Source organism: Capronia coronata (genome assembly GCF_000585585.1).
Source record: "Capronia coronata CBS 617.96 chromosome Unknown acBCG-supercont1.7, whole genome shotgun sequence".
NCBI classification, from domain to species: Eukaryota; Fungi; Ascomycota; class Eurotiomycetes; order Chaetothyriales; family Herpotrichiellaceae; genus Capronia; species Capronia coronata.
In genome coordinates, this window is record NW_006912899.1 from 662,824 (window position 1) to 688,219 (window position 25,396).

At 52.3% G+C, this 25,396-nt stretch overlaps 8 protein-coding genes across 8 annotated transcripts; 2 read left to right on the forward strand and 6 right to left on the reverse strand.

Annotated features, from left to right (window-relative positions):
• Window positions 1-702: 702 nt before the first annotated feature.
• A1O1_07804 (uncharacterized protein) lies at window positions 703-1,494 on the reverse strand (the record flags this gene model as incomplete). Its single annotated transcript, XM_007728670.1, has 1 exon — window positions 703-1,494. One exon carries the CDS (start codon window positions 1,492-1,494, stop codon window positions 703-705), a length of 792 nt encoding a protein of 263 aa, XP_007726860.1.
• Window positions 1,495-3,111: 1,617 nt separating this feature from the next.
• Window positions 3,112-4,296, reverse strand: A1O1_07805 (uncharacterized protein; the record flags this gene model as incomplete). Its single annotated transcript, XM_007728671.1, has 1 exon — window positions 3,112-4,296. The coding sequence occupies one exon, from the start codon at window positions 4,294-4,296 to the stop codon at window positions 3,112-3,114; it is 1,185 nt and encodes a 394-aa protein (XP_007726861.1).
• Window positions 4,297-4,789: 493 nt separating this feature from the next.
• Window positions 4,790-6,859, reverse strand: A1O1_07806 (ectonucleotide pyrophosphatase/phosphodiesterase family member 1/3; the record flags this gene model as incomplete). Its single annotated transcript, XM_007728672.1, has 1 exon — window positions 4,790-6,859. The coding sequence occupies one exon, from the start codon at window positions 6,857-6,859 to the stop codon at window positions 4,790-4,792; it is 2,070 nt and encodes a 689-aa protein (XP_007726862.1).
• Window positions 6,860-7,706: 847 nt separating this feature from the next.
• Window positions 7,707-8,696, reverse strand: A1O1_07807 (uncharacterized protein; the record flags this gene model as incomplete). The annotated part of the gene is made up of 3 exons (XM_007728673.1): window positions 8,568-8,696; window positions 8,429-8,517; window positions 7,707-8,361 (listed from the first exon to the last, which is right to left on the reverse strand). Exons 1-3 carry the CDS (start codon window positions 8,673-8,675, stop codon window positions 7,707-7,709), a joined length of 852 nt encoding a protein of 283 aa, XP_007726863.1. The 5' UTR covers window positions 8,676-8,696.
• A 1,416-nt stretch (window positions 8,697-10,112) lies between these two features.
• A1O1_07808 (uncharacterized protein) lies at window positions 10,113-12,583 on the forward strand (the record flags this gene model as incomplete). Its single annotated transcript, XM_007728674.1, has 2 exons — window positions 10,113-10,212; window positions 10,266-12,583. 2 exons carry the CDS (start codon window positions 10,113-10,115, stop codon window positions 12,581-12,583), a joined length of 2,418 nt encoding a protein of 805 aa, XP_007726864.1.
• Window positions 12,584-13,349: 766 nt separating this feature from the next.
• On the reverse strand, window positions 13,350-15,227 carry A1O1_07809 (uncharacterized protein; the record flags this gene model as incomplete). Its single annotated transcript, XM_007728675.1, has 1 exon — window positions 13,350-15,227. One exon carries the CDS (start codon window positions 15,225-15,227, stop codon window positions 13,350-13,352), a length of 1,878 nt encoding a protein of 625 aa, XP_007726865.1.
• A 1,278-nt stretch (window positions 15,228-16,505) lies between these two features.
• Window positions 16,506-19,433, reverse strand: A1O1_07810 (uncharacterized protein; the record flags this gene model as incomplete). The annotated part of the gene is made up of 2 exons (XM_007728676.1): window positions 16,506-19,341; window positions 19,402-19,433. 2 exons carry the CDS (start codon window positions 19,431-19,433, stop codon window positions 16,506-16,508), a joined length of 2,868 nt encoding a protein of 955 aa, XP_007726866.1.
• Window positions 19,434-22,121: 2,688 nt separating this feature from the next.
• A1O1_07811 (uncharacterized protein) lies at window positions 22,122-24,920 on the forward strand (the record flags this gene model as incomplete). Its single annotated transcript, XM_007728677.1, has 2 exons — window positions 22,122-22,669; window positions 22,733-24,920. The coding sequence occupies 2 exons, from the start codon at window positions 22,122-22,124 to the stop codon at window positions 24,918-24,920; spliced, it is 2,736 nt and encodes a 911-aa protein (XP_007726867.1).
• Between the last annotated feature and the right edge of the window lie 476 nt (window positions 24,921-25,396).

Sequence of the window (25,396 nt, forward strand, 5' to 3'; positions counted from 1 at the left end):
CTAGGTTGGAAAGACCCTCGAGAGCCTGTTTGTGGATGAATCGGGGGACAGATCCGGGTCATCTTCCCATAAGATCCATTGCCTCACTTGTGGCCGGGCGCAAGTGCTGTGATACCTCGACTGGACGAGAGCGTTCTTGAGCGGCTGCGGCAGTGGTTGGCGGAACTCGATACAGTACACTGGTGTCGCAAACCGTGGATGTGAGGAGTACGTCGAGATGAGGGCGGAAAACAGTGATGGTCCCCTTGGCCAACAGCACCCGCACCGAATGAGACCAACAAGTGTTCGACGGTTGCCATCGACATGAGAGTGATCTTTTCTCGGGAGGGAGGAGCGCGATGTTCAGGATGGGTGGGATTCGATTTGTTCTCCGATTGGTGCGGAACGTCACCGTGCACAAAAAGGCATCACAAGCCCTCCCGGTGCGGAACTGTTTACACTTGCTACAATTATATGGTAAAACGCCCACAGCGATAGTAGACGATGGAAGTGTCTGCTTGCTCCATTCTCAGATTGTGGGTAAAACAGTATATATATACACATTATGTAGAAATAGACAGTCTGTCAATCTCGATGGGCCCAGCCACAAAGACCAACAATGATATATTGGATATCCACTTGCGTTGAATTCGATGGTATACTGCCTCGTATACTCGCTGTCATGGCCAAATCGCAAAAGTATTCATCCAGACACAATCCAGCTCAGTCGTAGCCCTTCTGTTGATCATGATTCCTTCTCCTTCCGTCCCGACTGTGGCTTCTTGATCGACTGCTACCGAACTTCCGTTCCCATCTCTCCTGGTCTCGATCTCTCTTTTCTTCTCGCCATCTTCGGTGTTTGGCATAATCTTTGCCACCAACCCAGCCGAATAGGGCGCCGCCGACCGTCCCCAGACCCGGAAAGAGCATATCTCCCAAAAGTCCACCGCCTGCAGCCCCAAGGAATCCATCTGTGTTTGTAGACCTGGAGCTCTCGGAGATGCGCCGTGGTTGGCTCTTATGTTTCCTCCTGTGCCGTTCTGGGTCTGAACTATAACCATTCCCAACACCTAGATCAACACTCGAGTAGTTCGGACTCGATCGATAAGGAGGATAAAAGTGCTGTTGCTGTTGGTATGGATATGCTTGTGGGACGAAGGAACCCGGTTGATAAGCAGTGAGTTGCTGTGCGTGCTGGTTGTGCTGGTTTATTGAATATGGTTGCGGTCTTGACTGATCTGGTAACGACGGCCGATGCTGACTCTGAGCGGCTGGCCTATGTGCAAACTGTGCGTTCGGATTGCCGTCATCCGTATGCGATTGATAAGGTGGGGGTGGAGGAGCATATTGGACGCTCTGAGGTCGTAGCTGTGGACTTGAGTGGCCTAGCTGCGGTGGACGATATGGATGTCCAGGCTGCGAATGTGCTCGTTGAGGTTGCGACGGCGGAAACAGGCTGTTTGATTGCTCATATGGCGGCCGAGCGCCCGAAGCGAAGTATTCCGCGGCTGCCATATCGCGAGCCTGAGTACCTAGGTAAGGTAAGTAGTTATGAGGCGAGGAAATGATGACCTGGACAGCAAGTGAGTAAGAAACACCTTTATACTGGCAGTTGACTGCGAGTCTCTCATCTCGGAGGCTACGTCCGCAATCGCTGCAGGTAAACCCCAAGGTCAGTATGACAAAGAATGCCTGGCAAGGCGAATTCGCCCAGATCCAAAGGCTTCAAACGTTGTTTGACATTGATCGAGTCACAAGCCCCAGTCATGCGCCTGGCACGGGAATGATCTGGCCGGCCTCTGCGATCTCAGCTGATGGCGCCTTACATGATGAGAACCTGACCTGATTTGTGGGAGAGCCCACATCCATGACAGTGGCGCAGACTTGTATGATGGTTGGAAACTCGTGCAAGGGGCCTTCTTCCATGTCAACTGCGCCTTGATCACAACATTGATCTGACTGCACCTAGGACGCCCTACGATGCTATGGAGTAACCATAGACCTCAGGTAGTTAGGCCTCATGCGATGCAGTGATGGTTCGCTTGATGATACTGGCGACCCTATTGCATGGCTGCGGAACTTGAATGCCGTGGCCCTGTGCTGCCTGATGGTTCGCTTCTTGGTTCTACGTCATGTCCAATTTGCCCTGCCTGTGATTTGCAGGTGAAAGCGGTGATGAGACGCCTGCCGAGCCCGCCGAGCATAAGTGGATATTCTCCGTCAGACTAAATGCTCGGCATTATGCTATGTAGGATGCAAAATTTCTCCACCAAACCTTATTTTATTCATTTTGTCAGACAAAATAATATGCCACAGTCACGTGGCGCAGTGGTGGATGCATGTTCTTGTCCGCCGCTACAGTGGTGGTGTGAACGTGTGTGCTGCATCAGCTGCACTACTAGTATCGATGCTGGACAAGATGGTACTGAAGGACATGTATTTCGGCATGGACGTCCAGTCATTCATACGAGCGCATTGTCAACTTGCCAGAAGCCACTCGGACAACATGTCATTCACGTTTTATATTGTTTTGATGCCCGCTTATTGTGTGTAAACGTCAGATCTCAGCAGCACTATGTTCGATGGAAAATGGATCGATCAAGAGATATCCTTGCAACTACTAGATGCCGCCCTCACGGAAGCGAGCATCACTCGTGCAATTGAAAAGCTCTACCAAATTGCTTCAAGCCTGCCCACACCGTCCATTGCAAGATGTCCACCGCCTGACGACCCGATCTCCCCTATTCGCCTCTACTTCAGGAACTACTTCCGTCTTGTTCCAGAGTGTGCACAACACAATGCTAGGATCCCTCATGCAAATGAAAGCGCATGTCAATGCATCCGCCTCGAAAATTTACGCCTCCACTCAGGCGAGGGCGCTGGCCGATGTAAACATTGTCTGGGGCTGGCACAAGAAAAGATAGATCTTCTGGAGAGGACAATTGTATCATTATTGCATATGATTTCATGACTCGAGAGGCCATCTGGCTGTCACCTCGCCATTGTCCACTCCCTATGCGCCCAGAGATGCCATGATCCCTTTGCCCGGCTTAGTATGTGCAACCACTTGGGGAATAAAAGTACACCGGCTCTCAAAATGCTGCTAGTTATAACAAGAATCGAAGACCGGCATTAGTTAGCGATCTCGCCCGGATCAACCAAGATGGGTGTCCAGGGCCTTGCCCCAGGCTCTTCAGTTTCACTGGGTAGCCGGAACTCTGTCGGGCTGTAGAGATACCACCCTTTCATAGCAGCCACGGCTGCGCGTGTGCGCGCCTCATCAAGACTGGCGCCGGCACCCTCTCCAAGCAGATCACTGCCAGAATATATTCCAACCACAAAAACAGGTGTCCTACTCTTCCGCCCAGTCTCACTTAGAATCTTGGCCACAGGGGCTTGAAATCCTTCTCTTGCACATAATCGGCTCAAGTCCCTGGTTGGGTTCTTGATATGGAATAGGCTGGCCATATCTACCTGTCGCGAGGTAATATGGTCGTTGTAGAATTGTTTCGCGGCGGCTCGACCAGCATGGAGATATATAGCTCCAAATACCGCTCGCACAAAATCCGTGCTCGCTCGTTGTAGGGTTGCACCTTTCTCTTGCATGGTTTCCGCACTCCGGGTACGCTCCTTGATCTCGCCAAACTGGTCATCGTACACGGTCCTTGAGCTCATTGTCCGCCGAAAATTGGGATTCTCTTCTTGACGAGTGCTGATAAGTTGTGGGTGCGGGAGTTCGGGCCTTGGTTCGGAAGGAAGTCTTTTGAACTGCAGCAGGCCCGGGTCAACCTCGCCGCCAGGTTCTGCTGCAGCTTCTACACCCCATTCTCTTGCTATCGCAGCCAGAGTGGCCGGCCCGTGGTAAGCGTACATTGCTGCAAACACCACGGCTAGCGGTAACCGTGGGTATTGGCTAAGGAGATATTCCGAAGTGTAATAACCCAGCAGGTCGTTGCCGAGCACGGCAAAACCTTTATTGTTGAATCGTATCGAAGGATCCGCGGAGGCGTCGACGAGGGTTCTCGCCAATGTTTCAAGTGGTAGGCGGGAAGGAAGTGAGAGTCGAGCATGAAGAGCAGCGAGCTTCGCCGATGTCCTGGCCGCTGTGACCGGAGGCGAAGGTAATCTCTGCAGTATCTCTTCTGGTAAAAAGGGGGTTCCAGCTGCCTCCGGCACAGGCTCTTCAAGGGGTGCAGAGGATGCAGCAGCCGTAGCCTGACACCGTCGGAAGGTATGAGGTTGTAATTGAGAGAGATCGGGCCTCGTCCGCGGTGATAATACACTCCCGCTCCATCTCAGGAGCCTCAGTCTCTTCATCACAGCCACAAGGAGCTCTCTCTTCCGCCCGCTGATCTGTACAGTGCGCTAATGGATGGTTGTGAGGAAAGGTGAGTGCGAAATCATGGGCAAAGGATGTTTTGATTGTCCAATGGTCATGGAACTTTTTCTCCTGCGACACGAGATCACGCGAAGAAATTCGATGGGAAGCTGCGCCGAAACAGACTTGGCAAGTACAGTTCACGTGCAGTGTGCACTTTCGAGTATAACTCATAAAGTGCTACTTTTTTGGCCGTTTACTTCACCGTATCGCCATATCTGACGAGCTGGCGAGGCTGGGTACTAGGCGGCGCTTTTCGATGGCTTTCGACACTCATAAGTCTACATGTAGGACATGTAGGACTCCTACGACTTCGTTCGGATCAAGTGTGTCCTTCAAATTCCCTGTTCGAATACTCAATAGCAGGCGTGCAGATTGCTGAAAATAATTGGTATAAGTCGATCTAGTGAGCGAGCGTCTTGAACCGCTGCCTCAGACTGGAGGGTCACCTGCCCCCTTTTTATTGCCCTTAATAGATTGGACAAACTCCTTGGCCCATTCTTTGGCCTTCTGTAACTGATTGTGCAAGAACTCCCACCATTTGCCCTTCCCTCTATCGGGAGCGGCCTCGTCATCGTCCTCTTCAGACGGCTCGTTCCCAGCACCAGCATCTGCAGCATCGTCTGCAGCATCTGAATCGTTATCGTGCACAGCCTCGGGTTCTTTTCCCTCTACATCATCACCAGGATCTGCAGGCGTTTCCAGCTCAGGCTGACCAGGGTCGCTATGTAGACCCTCGGGCTTCAGAGGAAGTCTCAAAGTCCCATTATTTGGATGAGGCGCGATGCCTAATGAGTCGCAGACGATATTGTACACTTCAATGTTCTGGAAGATCGGCAAGCGGCTGTTGGCAGCATGGGGAAATGCAGGACCGCGAGCCACAAATATCGCCCGCATTAAAGGATGTTCATGATCGTAGCCGTGAAGACCTTTGGGCGAGTAGTCTTTCCCGGTCCTAAGGGCGTCGGCGACATCGAAGTTTTCCTTTGTCACAACAGCCCAGCCTGTCTTTGGAACAATCCAAAGCTCGGCAATTCTGGGGTTATTGGAAAAGTGGTATCGCTCCGGCATTGTTTCAAGGGTGTAGACCTCGAAGCTTCCGGATATTTCTGCCTCGTCAGACAGATGCTTGTATAGACTTGCCAGGTCTCGTTCTGGGTCCTTCAGACGCAACCCCCTCAGTGGCCAACCGTCAATGTGATCGATCAGGGAAACGTCCATAATATCGTCAAGCTGTATAAGGCGTTCCGTCGAGGTCGTTGCCATTCCGTGGTCAGAGACAATGACAATGTTGACGATTTCGGTCAGATTCCGGGCATAGAGTCCTTCGACGAGCATAGTGAGCATACTATCGACGTCGGCGATTGTAGCACGAATTTCTGTGCTATTCGGACCGTACTTGTGCCCATCTGCGTCGACATTGGGGACATACGCGGCAATGAATTGCGGTCTTCGCTCGGCGTCTGTATCAGCATCGTCATCATCGCCTGGAAGATCGAGCCAGTGTAACAGCCGCTCCACCTTTCGAGGTAGCGCCTCTGAGCCGTTATACTTGTCTAGATAGCTTGGGTTGACATCCGGAATATGTGCTTCAGATCCGGGCCACATATGGATCGCAGATCGAACTTTTTGATGTTCAGCCGTCACCCAGAGCGGCTCCGCTGTCCACCATTTGGGTTGCATCGACACGCTGAGGTCGGTGTAATAGAATTCCTCCTCGAATTCAGGGTCCCAGAATTGATTGCTGACGATGCCGTGGCTCTCAGGGTAGAGGCCTGTGACGAGGGTGAAATGGTTGGGGAAAGTGACGGAAGGAAAAGATGGAAGCATGAACTTCGGGGAGACGCCGCTTGCAATGAATGCGTTCAGGGCGGGGGTAATGTTGCGATTGAGAAAATCGGCGCGGAAGCCGTCCAAAGAGATCAGGATCGTCGTGGGTCGGAAGATGTGTGTGCCATTGTTCAACTTGGCGAGTCGGTGTGCCGTCGGCGACAGTGTGTGTTTGCGTGAAGCCTTATATGCACCGAAGACTAGAGCCACGAAGAGGCCAATGATGGCAACGTGTATCAGGGCGAGGCGGCCACGACGCGGTTGTCGCGGAGGCTTCCCCTCCCAATTTGTGCCATCCAAGTCGAAAGCGTCCAGGGAGGACTGGGAGCTTGTATCCTTGAAACCACCTTCCATCTCGAATATCATATCAGACGTTTCTCTACCCCGTCTAGACCTTTTGCTTCGACTCCTTTGACGAGTGCTGCCGCTGCCGCCATCCTTACTGCCCTTGTGCAGCCTCAAGGCGTCTCGAGCGGCCTGAAACCTTCCAGGTTTGCGCAACAACCTCTCCTGTTCTTCATTCTCTTCAAGCACGTCTCTGTCGTGATCTGTCACTGGCTCCGCGCCTATGTCTCCCTCCGTGTCAGACCCCGAGTTGGGATCGGAGGCTACAATGGAGGCATCGTCGTCGTAATGTTTCTCGGAGAGGAGGCCGTCACGGTCGCGAGCCATGCTGGAGGCGAGTTCAAGTAAGAGAGTGATTCGAATTCATGTGTAGCCTTTACATATAGTACGGCATAAGAACATATCATATGGTCCCTGGTCACTACGCAGGTTGTTTATCACAGTCCACAGGAGTGATAAGCGGATAGGGTCGACACATGGATCCTGCAAACCCCAGTTGGAGGGAATCCACAAGTCTGCTCAGCCTCAGCCTCACGACTGCGCCACACCAATGAACTGTCAGCCACATCACTTCAACTTCCTTTCAAGTTCTTTACAGCCTTGCGGCCCTTCAAGTCCTACACTATTGTCCTCGATATGTTCAAAGGGATTACTGGCCCCATCTCTTCTCGCCTATGTGACAATCCTTTGTTGTCCCGCGATATTGCTCCTTCGACTGCTATGACATTTGCTGTCCGATCCCGACACTAATGGCCCTGCTCGCCGACGGCATCTCATGATGTTCTGTCTGTACGAGGCCGACCTGCCATCATTATTAGGCATTTGACGCCTTAAAGAAGTCACCAGTGACAGAAAGCCACCTAGGTATACAAACATTTTGCTGAATTATTTGACATCTAGATCCGTTTCGTCGTTGGCCGCTCCTGGAACGGCTCTCCAATCCCCAATCAAGATATGGACCAGGCTGCGAAGATGATCTGCCGAGCACGCAAACTCCCCAACCACGAATTCTGCGATATTTTCCGATCCTCAAATCTTAATTTTACCACCTGGATCTTAGCATGCACATGACAACGACACGTTTAATGAGAAACCCAGCTTCTCCGACAATCCCTCCATCCATAAAGCGCAGACAATTACGCTTCCCAAACGCCGAAGCATGGCCTGCATTGGATCAGACTGGGTCATAGGATTCTCCATTGAAGGAAGGTCCAGGCACTGTCCAGCAAAAATGGTCATTGACAACGAGGTCAACATCGCCAAATGAGTCGAGTTGACTGGGGTAGGAAGCCGGCTGTGGCACAAACATCGAGCCTTCAGGATCCAATAACGAAGCAGGCAGTGAATTCATTGAGGCCATCGATGCCATCGTTGCCTGGGGCTGGATCTGTCGGAGCCCGTAAATGCCTGCAGGCTGCGTTGCTGCCCGCAAAGGTATCCGGCTGGGAATACCATCGTGTCTCTCTGGTGCTGCGAAAAAGGGCGCCCCGTGGGATATTGCCGGCGGCATTGGGGGAGGATGTAAGGGAAACTTCATCTCCGAAGGAGATGTAACAGCTGAGACTGGGCTTTGTGTACTGGTGCCAGAATTGGACAACGACTGTTCAGAAAAGGGCAAAGAGGAGGTTAGGACGCTTGCCTCTTGAGATGAAGTCAACTCGTCGTGTCCGGTTGCAGATAGGCCCAAGCTTGCGAGTATGTCCGTCGTGGTGACCGGTTCGTTCTGTTCATGTTCGACAGGAATGGTCCCAGGGTACCCAGACCGGTCACGGCAAGCCCAGTAGAGGCGGTGGAGAGCTTCCTCCATGACCTCGCGCATTTCGAGGTAGCTAAGTAGTAAGAAGACAACTTGTCAGTAATGCCATCGTTCTTGGAAGATGATGGAGGTCTACTTACTATTTTCTGGCCTCCCGCCCCCTTCTGGCAGTATACACACATCGACTCTGATTCACACGGCAGGTCTCACATTCAACACCACCGTCACACTGAAAAGATCAGTACATCTGTTTAACAGGCGTCGCTGTTGCCACCATACCTTGGCCTTCTTGAGTCTGCATCGATCGCAGGCCCGAGGTGTCCGTTGGTTCGACTTTTCCGTGTTCGAACCGCTCTTCTGTACTTTGTGTGCTGTACCTGGCATCATATGCTCAGGGATTGAATCAACTGTGTAATCACTTTCTCGGTCAGAATAATGATGAGGGCAAGATCTTGTAAGTCTGGTGATTTTATCCAGATTCCAGACCATGCCCACTGCAGAGGTCATCTTCAGGCATGACCAATACCGCCCCTTCCAGACCACCCGCTGGCCCGCATGAGGCGAGGACAGCGGGACATTGCAGAGATAGAGACCCTGGAAGGCCATTCCTGTTTACGGTGATACAGTGGCGACTGTCTGCTCCATCAGGAGAAGTAATTCCGGCGCCGCTCTGTGCTATAACTCGTTCACAGTCCCGTATCAACACAACGGTTGTCTCCGAATTCATGACGTGCAAGTCGCACATGCATTTGTATATACAGAGCACGCGCGGAGCGCAGAGATCTTCAGCTCTAGAATGTGAATGTGGCTTCGCCACCAGAGCTCGAGTTACCTTTCAGCCTGATGAGATATGATCTTCAATTCTAGAGTGTGGCTTCGTTGCCAGAGGCCGAGTTATCGTTCAATCTGATGATATATCCGAGGCGCGCAGATTGAATGATTGATTGAGACGCCCGCAGAGGGCTGACTGTTGAGAGTCGCTGATTGCTCCCAGGTCTATTTAAACTCGGAGGACGGATGTGAATTCTGCAGAGATAATAGGATATGAAAAGACTATCAGTGGACCCCAGGATTAGCAAATGGCGAGGATCGCCTCCTAGAGGGGTAACAGGTCTTCAGTCCCATTACAGAGTTAGGAAATAGTATCGGTCCACATCCATGTTGATCCTCGATGGCGAACGAGCGACGCTCGCTTCATGTCTGAACAGTTTCGACGTTCGTCTGGAGCTCGTCCGCAGCTGGTACTTATTGGGGCCTTGGCTCCTCGCCATTGCCACGCCAGAAGAGCACTGCATCAGATTTGTACCAAGTGTGAACGAGCCAAAGTCGATATACCGGGGTACTAGAGCAGTCGTCTTCCTGCAGGTGGTGAGGTATGGCGGTGGCAAACCTTCAATGGCTCGTTTTGTCATATCCCACAGCCGTCCTCACGAACACTCGCCCCTCCCTGATGGCCTGCTATAACCAAAGCGACAATGTCTCGAACACGGGCAACGGAGGTGAAGATGTGGATAGCCGCAGTTGGCGATCAGGGCTCCTTTGTCGTCGGCTGACATGGTTTCTTCACAATAGTACATTGGGTAGGTACCTAGGTAGGTAGACTCTGCGGGGCGGGGGGTTTAAAGCGGCATAGTAAATGTGCCTGCCGCTATAACTTCCTCTTGACCAGGGTCCGCCAAGTTTTCGCGGGGCGGTCGAGAATTAATTGTCCTCGCCGCAACAATTTTTCCGGGATCGCGAGCGTGTACAATTCAATTGTTGCTGCTGGGTATGTCACTGGCTTTCAGATTCAAGGCCGGAGGTTCAGGAAACCATGCTGCTACAATGTCTTCAACGCACCATCACAGAAGTACGACGAAGGTCGATCACAAGCCTTTCAAGTCCCGATTCTCCTCCAAGAGCGCCTTGAAGGACAAAGCAAAAGGTCAGAAACGAAGCCAATGTATACGCCTGTCAACCTATGCTAACGTCCCTTAGGCAAGGTTGAAAATCATAGAGTCGAGAAGGGTCAGAGAAAAACTCCGCATCAACAGATCATGTCGAAGCTCGCAAGGCGCAACCAGGCGAAACAATTGCGCATGCACCACAAGGACAAACGGGAGGGAGACGAGAATCTATTCCAAGGTGTGGATGGTGCGCCTAAGCATATAGCTGTTGTGCCGTTGTCCAGAGACATTGATGTTCACTCCGCTATTCGATCATTGAACGAGAGTGTCGACCTTCCTGGTCCGGAATCGACCACTGGCACTATCCCCGTCCGAATCGAAAGGTTTCGCCGCAATCTACTATACCTGCCGTCCTCATTCGACCTCCTTACCGCACTGGACGTTTGCAAACTGGCGGATTGGGTGGTGCTCGTGCTTGATGCAAATCAGACGTTCGGACAAGAGGAGGACAAGTTTCTGAAAGCGCTAGAAGGCCAAGGCATTACAAATGTCACGGCTGTGGTCAAGGACGTCGAATCCAAATTGCCGACGTCGAAGAGGTCGCGGCACCTTACCGACTTGAAAATTTCCGTTGGCCGATATTTCCCAGCTTTGGACAAATTGTCCAGCCTTGACAACAAAGCCGATTGCGCGAACTTGGTCAGAAGTTTGTGCACCGCTTCCACCAAAGGGATCCGCTGGCGCGATGACAGGAGTTGGATGTTGGTTGAAAACGTCAATTACCGTCCCCCAGCCGCAGGTGCTTCCACCACTTTGGTCACACTTACAGGAACTATACGTGGGAAAGGACTGAATCCTGATCGACTCGTCCACGTCCCGGAGTGGGGGGATTTCCAGATCAACGCGATCAGACAACTACCCAGTCAAGGGCGTAGACGCAAAGCAGACGAGATGGAAGCAGATGAACCTTTGAGCGAATGGAAGCCCACGGCCGATCAGGACGATCTAGCAGAATTGGCGCCAGAACAAGCGGAGATGCAAGACGTTGCCAGTACGGCTGCGGCGACCGAACACAAGGGTGTCCTCCTGGATGACCACCATTATTTCTCGGACGACAATTCCCACATCCCTCCCCCGCCCAAGAAACTGCCGAAAGGAACTTCCAGCTACCAGGCTGCATGGTACCTAGACGACGTGTCCGACTCCGACTCAGATTACCTCGACGAAGACAACGACGGTGATGTGGCAATGGATGCTGAAGATTCACAGGGTCCAGAAGACGGAGTGGTTGTCCATGGAGATGCCATGACTGAAGGCGGCGCGTCGGAGTATCCAGAGTCGGAAATGCATGTGGACGCCGACGACGAAGAAGAAGCCCGACAACTGGAAGAGTTCCGGTCCAGCCGAAAGCAAGAAGCCGAAGAGGATCTCGAGTTCCCCGATGAGATCGAGCTACATCCCGACGTCCTAGCCAGGGAACGACTTGCCAAATACCGGGGCTTGAAGAGTCTTCGGACAAGTGAATGGAACCACGCGGCAGACCAGCCCTACGAACCTTTCGACCACAAACGCCTGCTCCAGGTTGCCGACTACAAGAAATCACATAGTGCAGCGCTCAAAGAGTCTCTAGCTGGCGGTGTCCTCGCGGGGACAAGGGTTGAAATCGAATTGCGCGACGTGCCGGTGTCTCTCGCATCCAAGCCTCCACCTGCATCCCTGTTCTCACTCCTGCGCCATGAGCACAAACATGCGGTCATCAACCTTAACCTGACGCTGCATTCAGACCTCGAAGGTCCCATCAAATCCAAAGACGAACTGATCGTCCAGATCGGCCATCGGAGACTTGTGATCAACCCGATCTTCTCTGCGGCTGGCCAGACGCCGAACGATGTCCACAAATTCGACCGATTCCTGCATCCTGGCCGTACAGCAATCGCCACATTCACCGGTCCTTTGACATGGGGTTCCGTGCCTGTTTTGGTGTTTCGCCGGACAGCGAGCAAGGATACTTCAGACGACAGCGATGCGCCAGCTCTGGTGGATACTGCCAATAACCCCGAACCTCAATTACAGCCATCAGACTTTGAACTGATTGGCACTGCAACAACGCTTCCGCCCTCATCGTCTCGCGTGGTAGCCAAACGCGTGATCCTGACAGGCCACCCGTTCAAGATCCACAAGAAACTCGTGACGGTGCGATACATGTTCTTCAACCGCGAGGATGTGACCTGGTTCGCTGCCTTGCCGTTGTGGACGAAGCGCGGTCGCCAGGGCTTTATCAAGGAACCACTAGGTACGCATGGTTATTTCAAGGCCACCTTCGATGGGAAGATCAACCCGATGGACGCAGTCGGTGTGAGTCTGTACAAGAGGGTATGGCCTCGGCCTGCGAGGGTGTTGGAAGCATGACCAGAGCTCGGTGGATTGGACATCGCTGAATCTCAATCTGATGCATTACGAACGACACGCATGACAGAAAAGAAAGGAATATACTAGAAAAAGGCATAGATATCAAAAGATGAAGTCGAACACACGCGCACTTCAGCATTATGCCAATACTATCAATCACGCCGTTACTGAACGCAGCATGTCTGTCTCTGAAGCCTTAATCACCATGTTTGCCCTCCTGCGCTCTTCCTTCTGTCCCTGCATTCGCTCCCTGGTCATCTTCTTTTCTTTGCCATTTTGACTTTGGTTTCCTATGGTCTATGATCCGCCCAGATCCATTCCCAGATGGACATACCCCCTGATCAGGTTTCTCTCCCCCTTTTACATAGACATAACCAGCAGCTAGGAGACAGTGAAAGAGAGCAGGCCTACAGCATGACAAACGAGCACATCAACAGGACTGAACTCAAGCTCCTCCATGCAGCCATTGAGGGTTGGTTCCGACCCAAGCAAAGCCTTGTCCAAACAATCGGGATTCTTGAATTGCATTGAACAGATGATGAGTGACAGCATCGACATCGCCATTGACATCGCCGGCGGCAGCAGCATCATCATCATCAGCGATATCCACCACCACCACCACCACCACCACCACCATAACGACAATCGACGATCCTTACACTCGAATCCCACAGTCCACACAATCGCTCTCACTTCTCGATTCTCTCCCTTTCACACCATGATAGCTATCATCTCAATCCCACATCAAGCCATCCATTCCTTCACTTCACTTCGCATTCCCGTTCCCTTTCATGACTTTGCCTTCCAAAAACTTAATATCACGCCTAACCTCCGCAATCTCCCTATCGATATCCCCATATCTCGCGCCCAACCGCAGCATCAGCCTCCCTCCGGGATCGACAGCATCGTTATCATATTCACCCAGTACCGCTTCTAGCCTGGCGAGTCTCTCGTCGGCCTGAGTTTCCTGGAGATCTAGTTCGCGGAGTTGCTCGGCGATTCGACTCTCGCGGCGGCGGTGATGGTGGGGCTCTTCTCTCTTCATTGGAGCTCCGGTGCCGGCAACGATTTTACCGCCGTGATCACTATTCGAGTCCATACCTGTCTCCTCTGTCTCCATCTTCTTCTGGGTTTCAAGCACGAGAACCCGCGCCTTCAGTTCCATCGCTCGCGCGACCGTTGTGAGAAAAGTGAGTCGCGAGAGAGCGTGGCGGTGGAGGATGCCGTGTCGGGAACTTTCGAGATATTGGATATCGCGCTGGAGGAGGGTGCGCTGGAGATCGAGGAGGGTGTGTAGTTGGGTTGTTAGGGCTGAGACATGGTCTGGGACGAGCGTGGAGCGGAGATGGGTGAGATATGTGGCTTGTGCTTCGAGACCGGATTGTAGAGATCGTGATTGTGGTTGTGGTTGAGATGAGGAAGGTTGGAGATGCGATGATATTGCTGGGGTTGGTGTCAGAGGTGTGTGTCTCGACTTTGACGCTGACGCTGATGGCGGTTTGATTCTCGATATTGTTGTCCTCGCTTCTGCTTTTGATGGCGGCACAGTCGGCACTGATGTCTTGTCGCCTGATCTTGGATGTTGGTTTTCTGCTTGTTCTTGTTCTTGTTCTCGTTCTTCAAGTCCAGCTGTAGCAAGCCCAGCAATCTCCGACAGTGCAGTTTCGACCTCGACGACGCGGGTTCCAACCATATCTGCCACCAGAGAGATGTTCTCTTCGAACCGCCCAATCTCGTCTGCGAGGGGATTCTCTCCTGCCCTGATCAGGAGTGCATTGAGTGCTCGAGACCGAGCAGATGGCATATCACCACCAGCAGCACCGCCATCAAGGTCAGGATGAGGGCTGAGCCTGACATCAAGATATGCGGAGATGAGAAGTAGTAGATCTCTCAGTTCACCCTGGCGCTCATCGATCTTCACACTCCCCTGGTATCTCCGTGGCTGCGGCTGAGATGGCATGTCTGTCTCCCACTGATTTGCATGCACGTCGTTCTCATCTGCAGCATGCAAACCGACTCTTGCGCCGTCGTCACTCGCACCATTCTTCCCATCTAGAGTGGGCAGTGCTCGACCCGACCTTCCGTTCTTCTTCAGCGCCGATGGCTGTTCCTGTTCCTTAGAAGCAGGATGATACGCAAGATCACCCAGCAAACACTGCAATATCTGCATCTTCGTCCTTCTGACGCGGGATTCGTGCAGCTGTTCTTTGAACTCCTTCCTCTTCGTCCTTGTCTTTTTTTCTTTTATCTTCTTGTTGCCGTTCAGTCCCTTTCTTTGCAGCATGATCATCATCGGCATCCTGTTGGTATCATTGTCGTCGATTGACTCTCTGTCTTCTTCCTGTCCCGCGTCGAAACTGTCATTACTGTCCTCATCCTCTTCCTCATCACCGGTGACAGAAGCCTCGCTCTCACGTTTTGGCTCTCCGCGTGGTTCATATCCGCGGTTTTCTCTCACAGCGGAATATCCTCCATCTCTGCTCGACAAACGATTCGAGTCCCATCCTGCCCGACCAGTCGCCTTTTCGGTCGCCTCCAATTTCCTCGACACGTCATCCTGCAGAACTTCTGTAGTGATATAATTCCACACACCGGCAAAGGCAGGATTGTTGGCAAGAGTTGAAGCAGCAAGTGGAGGAATCATGACAGTGCCGAATACTCAGTGCCCCTGGACCGAACAAGACCAGATTTCAATCTTTTGGTGATGGTGGTGGTTGTGGTAAGAAGTGTTCCTACCAGTCGTTTCTCTGGACTGGAGTAAGAAAACAAAGTAGCCCAGACCAAGCCAACTATGCTCTCGAGTCACACCTGTGTCCTCAAGTAATCTTTTCGCGCCAGTAGTAAACAACTGTCCCTCAGCGGTCTGGTCTCGAAAGGATCCCCCGTCTAAATGCTGTTCGGTCACTCTCAAGTTCTTCATTGACCAGTCGTCGACTCGTTGAACGCATCAAATCCTTACGCCAACGGATATGACCTTGTCTCTTCAGGGATCGAATGTTCTGCTCACGGTCGTTGGTGTAGTGTTGTTATGCCTTTCTCCTTCATGTCCAGGTTCAGTTGAGGTCAAACGGCCAGATGTAAACAGACTCCCTGTTCCCCACTTTTGCCAGATTCGGACTCCAACAGTGGCGTGAGTGTTCCGAACGTGTGTGTTCGTATAACAAGCTGGTAGAACGAAGAAGAAGAAGAAGAAGAAGAAGAAAGACGAACTGAAACGTGTCACAAGTTAATGACAGAAGAATACACGTGCGTGACGCTGTAAGTGAATACCTAGCTGTGGTGATCCTGCTACTAACTTCACACGACGCGGGATATATATATATATATCTGATCTGGACTTCATTTTTCTCCTTCCTGTTTGATCTTGACGCCACAAGTGCTCGGCCTATCTTCTGCGATCCTTGACGCGTAACCACCCACTACACTTTGGAAGACAACTAAACAGACTTCGATTTGGTCTTCAGACACATTGACTGACGACTGACGAGGAACTGGTTTGGTGCTGTTCAACTACATCTACAAAACCACCAACCCATATCTACTTTTCTCGACATGACAAGATTTCAAAAAGAAGAGGGATTTGCTCAATCATTGTATTTTATGATACTCAATCATCTCCATCAGGATCCAGCACAGAAAGTCTGTCTGTTTTTGTGCAACTCCATACTCAATACACAAATGCTCGCTTTCGGCCATTGCATGAGCACCACCTCCACCTTCGAGGACCTTGCTCCTGTCCAATCGACTAGCCGCCGTTCATTTCCAGCCACAGCTTCTGGAAAGCACCGCTGCTGATGGGTGCTTCAATCCCAGGTCCAAGCCTCTTGCTCTCAGATGCAATGCCATTTGAGACCTAAATCATGAAGGAGGAATCGAAAGTGATGGGTCAGGCTCAGGCTGGCCGGCTCTTCTCCACACAGGTCTACTCTTCTTCACTCTCTTCAGAGTCACCATCATCACTACTATCACCATCTTCGATGGAAGGAACGGCAGTGGGAGAGATGGCACCATGGTAAGCGCCCAGCTTGCCCTTCAGCTCCTCAATCTGTGCTTCCTGCTCATGTTTGCTCATGGGCTTGCTCTTCTTCGTCTTCTGGACCGGGGCGTAAACATCGGCCTGTTCCACCTTTGGCTCATCGGGAGGAGGACCAGCGTATCGCTTGACAAAGTTGAGTAACTTGAGAAGAGCCTGGTTTGGCACCTCTTCGATGTCCAGCTCGATCTCATTCTGGTCGCTGTTGGCCAAGGACGGTACGCTGTTCTGAATGATCTTGAGAGCCTCTTGCATCTGCTTCTCTGGCAACATGGCAATTCCGTTGGAGATGTATTGCTTTTCCGCAAAGGTGACATACCGATCCGGCTTAGATCTGGGGGCCGACTTCTTCTTTTCTTTCTTGTCCTTACCAAGATTGGGAAAGCTGGCTGCTGGCTTCTCCTTCTTGCTCGACTTGGACTTGCTCTTCTTTGTAGGTGGTGACTTGGACTTCTTGTGCTTCTTCTGAGTCAACTCGCCCATTTGTTTGGACATCTCTTCAATTTGTTTCTGCAGTTGCTTGATCTTGTCGTTGCGCTCCTCTTCACTGTCCTCTGCGTCTTCCTCCGACTCATCTTCATCATCTTCCGCTTCGACATCTGACTGGGGTTCGGATTGTGGTTCCCGCGACGCGATCCACTCATCTTTGCCAGCCCACAGCTTGTTGAACAGTTCTTCCAATTGGTGGCCAGCGGTATTGACCAAGTCGCCCTCCGGGTTGAACTTGTAGCAGTTCTTGAAGATGAGCCGAACATCCTCCTCAAAGTCCTTGGCTTTCTCATAAACATTATTGTTAAGCTTGTTTCTGATCGTGCCAAGATCCATTGGTTTCTTGATGATCTGGAAGTAGGTTGGAATATTCAAGGCGACTGGATCCACCGGATGGGTAAAATATTGATTCAAGTACCAGTTTTTGGGGCCCATGAGCTCCTTCAAGACTTGGTCGCAGAATTTCAATTGCAGCTCATACTTCTTCTTCTTCGGTCTGCCCCCTCCAAATTCCTGGTTGCGCTTGGTTGGAACAATGGCTCGCTTGGGTCTTCCATCAGCCATAGTTGAGTCTCGACGGATAAGTGGGATGCCATCGGGGCCCGGAGCAAACGAAGGTGCCGACGGAGCTGGAGCTTTAGGTGTAGTATGTGAGCTGGCTGCACCGGTCGACGTGCTCACCGATGGTCGTCGAGGAGGAGCCGATCGCGTAGGTTCATGTCTCTTAGCTGCCTTCTTGTTGTCCTTTGCAGGTTCTTCGATGGTGGCCTTTGGCAGATTCCGCATTTGATTGTTGAAGGAGCTCTCCATCTTTCTAGCTGACTGTGTGACCCCATGATCGGGGCCGTTGAACTTGACGCAGTTGCTGACGATCAATTGGAAATCACTGATAAAGGCAGAGACTGACGTGTACTCGTTGCGCTTCAAGCGCTGATCAATGGTCCCCAGATCCATGGGCTGGGTGACGACCAAAGGATAATTAGGGATGTTGAGCGCCACCGGGTCCACGGGCAATCTAAAGGCAGCAGAAGCGTTGCTTTTCTTGAGATTGGAAATGACTTTTCTCATGTGCGCCAAACGTGCCGGCGTGACACTATCATCTCCGTCCGTAATTCCGTTTGTGGCAGCAGCAGTGGCGTTGTTGCCGTTGGCCAAGGCTGGAGCGGTCGTCTGAGCAGAGGGCGTAGGAACATCAGGGACCTTGAAATCGGCTTGTTGACTTGATTGTGGCTCTTCTGTTCTGACGCGTTTCGCAGCAGGCTCCGCATCCACACCGACATGGTCATCCTCGCGTCCATGGACTTGTTTAACAGGTTGAGAGGACACGTCTTCCATAACCTGGTCCTTTGGTTCGATCGACGCTGGGGCTGGAGCTGCTGGTGTCGGAGCTGGCTCTTTCGGCTGCTCAGCTGGAAGAGGAGCGGAAACAGGTGCTGGTGCGGACTCTGCAGGCTTCTCCTCGGACAATGTTGCGGGCGCTGGCTGAGGTGCAGATGGTGGAGACTGCGCCGGAGGCGACGGAAGACCAATATTCGTAACGGATGGCTGGTCGGCCTCGCCTGTCAACGCTGCTGTGGCCGGGACAGTTGGGAAGGAGGTATCCATGACATCGGGTTTGGAAGTCGCCGTCAACGCATCTGCAGAGTTGTCCAACTCGTGCTTCCGAGCTTCGACATCGGCAACGGCATCAGGAGTAAGCGCATCCGCATGAGGCGAAGTGCGCAGGTCCGAGATTGGCGCTTGGGCGGGTACGGGAGAGGGTTCGGAGACATCCATCGTTGGCTGAGTCGCTTCCACCGTGGTGGCTGATGATTGGATCTCGGTTGGGATGGACGATGGGACGAAGGATTCGGTGGTTTTTGTTTCAGAAAGTGATGCTGTCGCTGCAGTATCTGTTTCGGTAGGTTGAGGTTGAGAGTCAGGAACAGCTGAGATCGAAGCTGAAATAGCAGGATCTTGCGCTGGTTCACTGACAGGCAGCTCAACTCCGTTGGTGGAAGGCTGTGCCGCCTCAGTAGAAGGCTGAGACGCTGCCTGTGGGACTGACTCGGGCAGTTTCTCTGCGACTGCCTCAGTCACTGCGGGCGCGGGTTCTGGTGGTAGCGGTGACTCGGTGACCGGCTGTTTCGAAGGCGATATGTCAACCTTGGCTTCTGAGTTGGATATTGAGGCAGCCAAGTTCTCGGTGACATGAGAGCCATGTGATGGATCTGAAGTCGAGAAGTGCTGGGGCAGCCTAGTGAAAGTTAGATCAGGAAAGAGGTGATGGGAGCGCGACGCGGTAAGGGTCACATACCCCTTGGACTCCATCTGCGCTTCCACGTCCATGATGCTTGAGAGATCGGAGGTCACGGTACTGCGATTGATCGGAGATCGGACCAGCCGAACTGATGGAAGAGTGAACGGAAAGAAGTGATTAATTAAAGTGGAAATAATGTACAAGGCGGTACAGGTGGCGAAGGGAGAGAAACAAAGAGTGCGCAGTGAATTGGTGTGTGAGGTCAAAGGGCCCGGCGCGATTATATAGATCGGCTGAGGATGCTTTGACAACGGTTGATGCTGACACAATCAAGTGGCAACAACAGGACCTGACTCGATTCAACTGGCGCCTGTGTCGCGCTCAACGTGGACGACGACAGCGACGAGGCGACGATAGGATTGAAGGTCAGATGGAGATGAGGACGGCGGAGAGCAGAGCAGGTGATCTGGACCGGAGATAAAGCAAATCTCTGATGGTCATGTGACTGGAGCGGTGATCAGGCTGCTGACTAACCCTTAGGCTGCCAAGACTCGACCGGCCAACTGCCTGACACGTGACACTGCTTTGCGCTCGTAGAGAGAGGCACGACTCGGTCAATGCGCCAACAGCGTCGCGACAACAAGGCGACGGCAGTGTTGGTGGCAATCGCACAACTGTTGGATGAGTTGATGCGTCTGCAGTTCAACTCTGACCAGGATTGATGGTTGCGCCAAGTAGTACTGGTTCGCAACAACAAAGATCGTGTGATAACAGCGAGTGTATCGCGGTCGTGGTGGTAGTGGTGGTGGTGTGGGTGGATTTAATATCGAGAAAGCGTTGCGCAGAAAGAATAATAATAATAACCGCGCTGCGCGTCGTCCAGAAGCAGCGAATTAAAAGTGGTGAGCTTGGCGGCCAGACGTGGCTGCAGTGCAGATGAGGTTGGTTAAAATAGTACCTGAGGCAGAAGGAAGAAGGACTGCCGAGGGGGAGGGACGAGGGAGGAGGGAGAGCGGGCGACGCGTACTAGTAAAGGGCGGGTGACAACACACAACACTCGATTTACAAGTCACGCACGCTGCTGCATTGACGGAACTGCACTTTTAGGAGCAGTGAATTTCGTCGAGAGCGAAGGGAGGGGCTTTTATCCTCGGCCGGATTTCTGCCAGTCTGCCGTCCCCTGCCCCATGTCCCAATCTCTGCTTCCCTGCTCGTCCTCCCGCTCCACCACCGCCCCTATTATTCGTCATCTCCACTGCGCCTTCCCCAACTCTGCCTAGTCGCTTGCTTCCACTGTCGGCTTCTGTGTCGCCCAAGCTTCAATGCTCCAGTTGGTGGTGCTCACTGGTCGGTGTGCGCCACCCTTTTTTTCTCTCGTCTTTTTCTGCTTTTCGCCTCAGAGTTGGCCCCGACTTTTTACATCCACTCCAATACTTTTACATTTTCACAGTGGTTGATCATCATCAAGGCTGGCGATGAGGGCAACGAAATCGGGTCAGCGTCAGCAACCGGTGCAATATCCCCGAAATGTAGGACCTTCACCATCAGACCTCTTCACAGTAATACTGCAGTGCCAATGCTGGGACGCAGCGTGCGGTATTGCCTTTCGTTGGAGATTTTTAGTCACGTGGACGTCTTGCTCCAATATATCGAATCATGTGACTGCTTGATGACTCACCGACCGGATGATGAGGATGACAGGCTGCAAGGGAAAGAAGGCTGTTGTTGCCAATGTCTCTTCTGCCTGCGCCATGTCTTGTATTTCACCATGTTGACCGACACTGTTGAGAACATTGAGAGCATGTTTCCATTATGGCATTTTGCAGTCATGTTCTTCACAATTGAACTCGCACTCTTGGCCCTGGCCGTGCAGGCTGCCCGCCAACGCGAAGTAATTTCCGTGCCTTCCCGGCCTGACCGGTCGGACCGAAAATAAAAGTGATATGCGTGAGGGAATATCGCTGGGGTAGGGAGTTTCTGCTCACTTGCAAGAAGCTGGCATACTACCATGTAGGTAGCGAGTAGCAAGTTGATGAAGTTGATGACGTTCCTTCGGCGACATTGCCAACTTGAATGAGACGCCCGTCGCCTAGGGTGTCGGGTGAGATGCACTTAGCACTGATGCTCGAGTTGCCTTGCAACGTTCACCCGCCCATTGCTCTTGATTGCACGATTGTAGGGGATGTCGCTCTATAGAGGACTGGTCCGTGTCTCGAAGGATGGAGGCATCCTGGCGCTGGTCAGGCAAGAGGGGAGGAATCTCACGAAGAGGCGGCCCTAGGCAGTTTGTTTAGTAACATCCGGTCCAGATTTCGGCTTGCCGCTTATATGTAAGGACAGGCTCCAATACGGTGGTCAAAGACAATATCAGATATAGACACACAACAATGGATTGTGCACGGGGAGGAGTCTTGACGCAGTGGTATCGAGTAAAAGGGAAGATTTCCAGGGAAGCCCTGCAGCAAGCAAATAGTAGACGGCCTCGACGGACTTGAATAGGACTAGTAAGGTTCTGCACCCATCCACCAATCACAGCACAGCTGCAAGAATGTTCGACGCCAGTCCTTGATAGGTTTGGCGTTGCATGCAATCATTAACTCCGATCGAAGTTGTAACAACTTTTTTTTGCTGCAGGACTGCGTGCAAAGGCGCCAGTTTCAACCAGAGCAAATTGTTCGCACATCACTCGACAATATCTTGTTGTTGAAGTGACTGTCGCGACTGGCTCTTCTGACTTCCTTTTTGCCCCTTCCTTTCACCGCTAGGAAGCCCTCACAATGGGTCGCAAATCCTCCTCGACAGCGGTCGCTAAAACCTCCTCTGCCTCTGCGCCTGCTGTGTCGTCAGGAACTTCATCGACCCAAAAGTCGTCTGTGTTGAGATCCGCCTTTGCTCCGTCGAACTTCCAGTTGCACCTTTTTGCTTCGGTCATTCAAAGTTTCGATTCACACCAATTGCGCATCCACGACACTGACACGGGCCGCCTGCGCTGCCAGCATGAGACTACCCCTGCTGTGAAGATTACATGCCTCGATTGGGGATACTATGGCGCTGCATTCCGAGAACAGCGTCAAGCTTCTTCCAAGAAGAAGCGCAAAAGAGATCAAGACAATGTCACTGGTGCAGTGATTGCCTATGGAACGAATACTTCTGAGATTTGCATGTTTTCGCCCTCAGAAGGCAAAATTGTAGGCACTCTCTCTGGTGTCCACGAAAAAGGTGTAAAGGACTTCAGATTCTCTCACTCAAACTACCTGGAAGCCTGGAGCATAGGCGGGGATGGAAAACTGGTACAATGGGATCTCAGCACAAACAAGCCAATAAGGTTCGTTGACTGTCCTACATGAACGCTGAGCTGTCTACAGACTGATGACTGACCGATGCACAGAACAATAACCCTCCCGGACCCTGCTATAAGCATTCTTGCCCAGCCTGCTCAAATATCTCCTCAGATACTCTGTGCATCCACCACGCCGTTTGCCATTGGACTCAAGTCTTCGGACGACTTTCGGATAGACCGTTACGACTCGTTCAAAAATGCTGTCCATTCGCTACTCAGGTCTGACTCAAGTGATACCACACTATCCGAGCATTTTATAGCTGCAGACTCGGATAGATATATCAATGTCTACGATATCCCGCACAAAAAATTGGTCCGGACCCTAGTGGCTGGAGCCGGTGTTGTCGAAGTCGACCTGTCAAGTCCTTCGCAAGAAACCCCAGAGGTATTGAGACCACAAATATTATGTGCAGTGCTCAAAGATGGATCTGTCGAGTTGTTTCCTCGACCGTTTGGACAACCGAAGCAGGTCAATGGAGACTTGAAATCGAGCAGGAAAAACCTGACCCAAAAGGCATCTGCGTCGGTAAAGCTCGTCAATCCCGGTTCCGAAAGCAAGCGTGTTCCTGTCGTTGCGGCTTGTTTGCGGGGCCCTGACCTCGTCATTGCTTCCGCAGACGGGGGTGTTGATCTTGCGTTCCAGAAGATCAGATGGCAAGACGAAGGCAACGGAGAATTACTCTTTGACGGTGTCAAGGAAGTGGTCAAGGTTAAGAGCGCATCCACGCTGAATCATGCGACTCTCAACGGCGTCAAGGATATGGGCAAAACTCACGTCGATGAATCCAAGACCGTCGTCGTGAATGGCGCTGCTGGAGGACCTGTTTCCAATGCCATCGAAATCTCAAGCAGCGAAGGTGAAGATGCAGAAGAAGAGGATGATGATGATGATGAAGAAGACGAAGAAGACGAGCCCACCAACCAGGGCAAGGTTGATGGGAAAGCCGAGGCAAATGGTGCCGACGTCGATGATGAGTCTTCAGAGGAAGAATCGGACGAAGAGATGGCCGATGCCACCGATGCGAACGCTACCACCAATGACGGCGAAGATGAGGATGCGAGTGACGCTGAAGAACCCACTTTCGGCGAACTGCTGTCGTCAAAACATCCAAACGAGATCTCCATCGCCTCTGCCCTCCCAGATGCCTCTGGCTCGTCGCTCAAAGTCAAGAAAGGCCAGCCGGTCATTCCCTCGGGCATGTCTCTCGGGACTGTCCTCACTCAAGCACTCCGTACCAACGACCAGAGTCTTCTGGAGGCATGTCTGCATACTCTGGACATCAACATTGTCAAAAACACCATCCAGCGACTCGACAGCGGTCTGGCCGGCATCTTGTTGTCACGCCTAGCAGAGCGCCTGGCCAGTCGTCCCGGCCGCTATGGCCACCTTATCACCTGGGTGCAATGGACATGCATCGCCCACGGCGGCGCCATTGCCGCACAGCCGGATGTCACTGCCAAACTCCGCACCCTGTACCAGGTCCTCACGCAGCGCTCGAAGACATTGGACAACCTGCTATTGTTGAAAGGGAAATTGGACATGCTGGATGCGCAATTGTCGTACAGAAAGCAACTCGCTGCACAAAGGCCCGCACGGCGCGACGACCAGGATGAACCTGGCATGATCTACATCGAGGGCGCGGATAACTGGGACAGCGACGACGATCTCGACGACGACCTCGAGCGTCCCACGAAGCGCGCTAAGAGCAAGGCTAAAGCTGGGAAGAAATCTCTGGAAGATCTGATCGGTGCTGCAAACAGCGGAGAAGAAGACGACGACGACATTGACATGCCTGACAACGAGGAAGGAGAAGATGAGTCCGAAGACGAAGACGAAGACGAGGAAGATGATGACGAGGACGAGGACGAACCTGCAACTAACGGCCACCGTGCCGGACTCGTCGACATCGAAGCTGAAGTCTCCAGCGTAGCAGAAGACTCTGACCCAGATGACGACGCGGCCGCCGGAGCCGACAACGGTTCGTCTTCCGACGATGTTTCTTCTTCCGGTTCAGACGATGATGATGATGTCGACGAGGACGAAGATGACTCGGAATTGGACAGTTTCATTAACGATGGATCGGTCGATTTCGACAACGACCAGGATGAAGTGCACGTCCCTGGCGATAGCGAGTCGGAAGACGAACAAGAAGACGTCCCCCAAGTCAAGCAGAAGCAGTCGAAGCCCGCGCCGGAAGTCAAGCGCTCGCCCAAGAAGTCGAAGAAGAGGGTTTAGATGCCCTCGCATTGCGTTAAAATGTCGCCTGCGTTGCCTTTTCTATCAGATCGGCAGACTAATCTATGCACAGCGTTGCGATACCAGCGTGGAATGGAGACGTTGGTGGTGGGTTCAAAAAGTGAAACAGATTCTCTCGAGGTTGGGAAGCCTCTTGCGCCTTGAAAGGTCTATTAGGTGAAGGGGCATGGTTCAGGTATCAAAAAATGTGAAAGGGTTGCCAACATAACCGACTCGTAGTAGGCGGTTGCTTGGGCTTGGATGTTGCTTTTCCGGTGGCATGGCAGGGTGTCTCCTGCGTTGGACGTTCAGCTTCTGACATGGCTAGTGGAAGGGCGGCTGGTGCATTTGCTGCACTACCAGTAATGGGGAGAAACTTCGCCATTGCCTGGCGAAGAGGTACAAAAGTCGTGTCCGGTTCAGGACACTCATTCCACAATGTCCTTGGCAGTATGGATATGATATGAATAGAACGA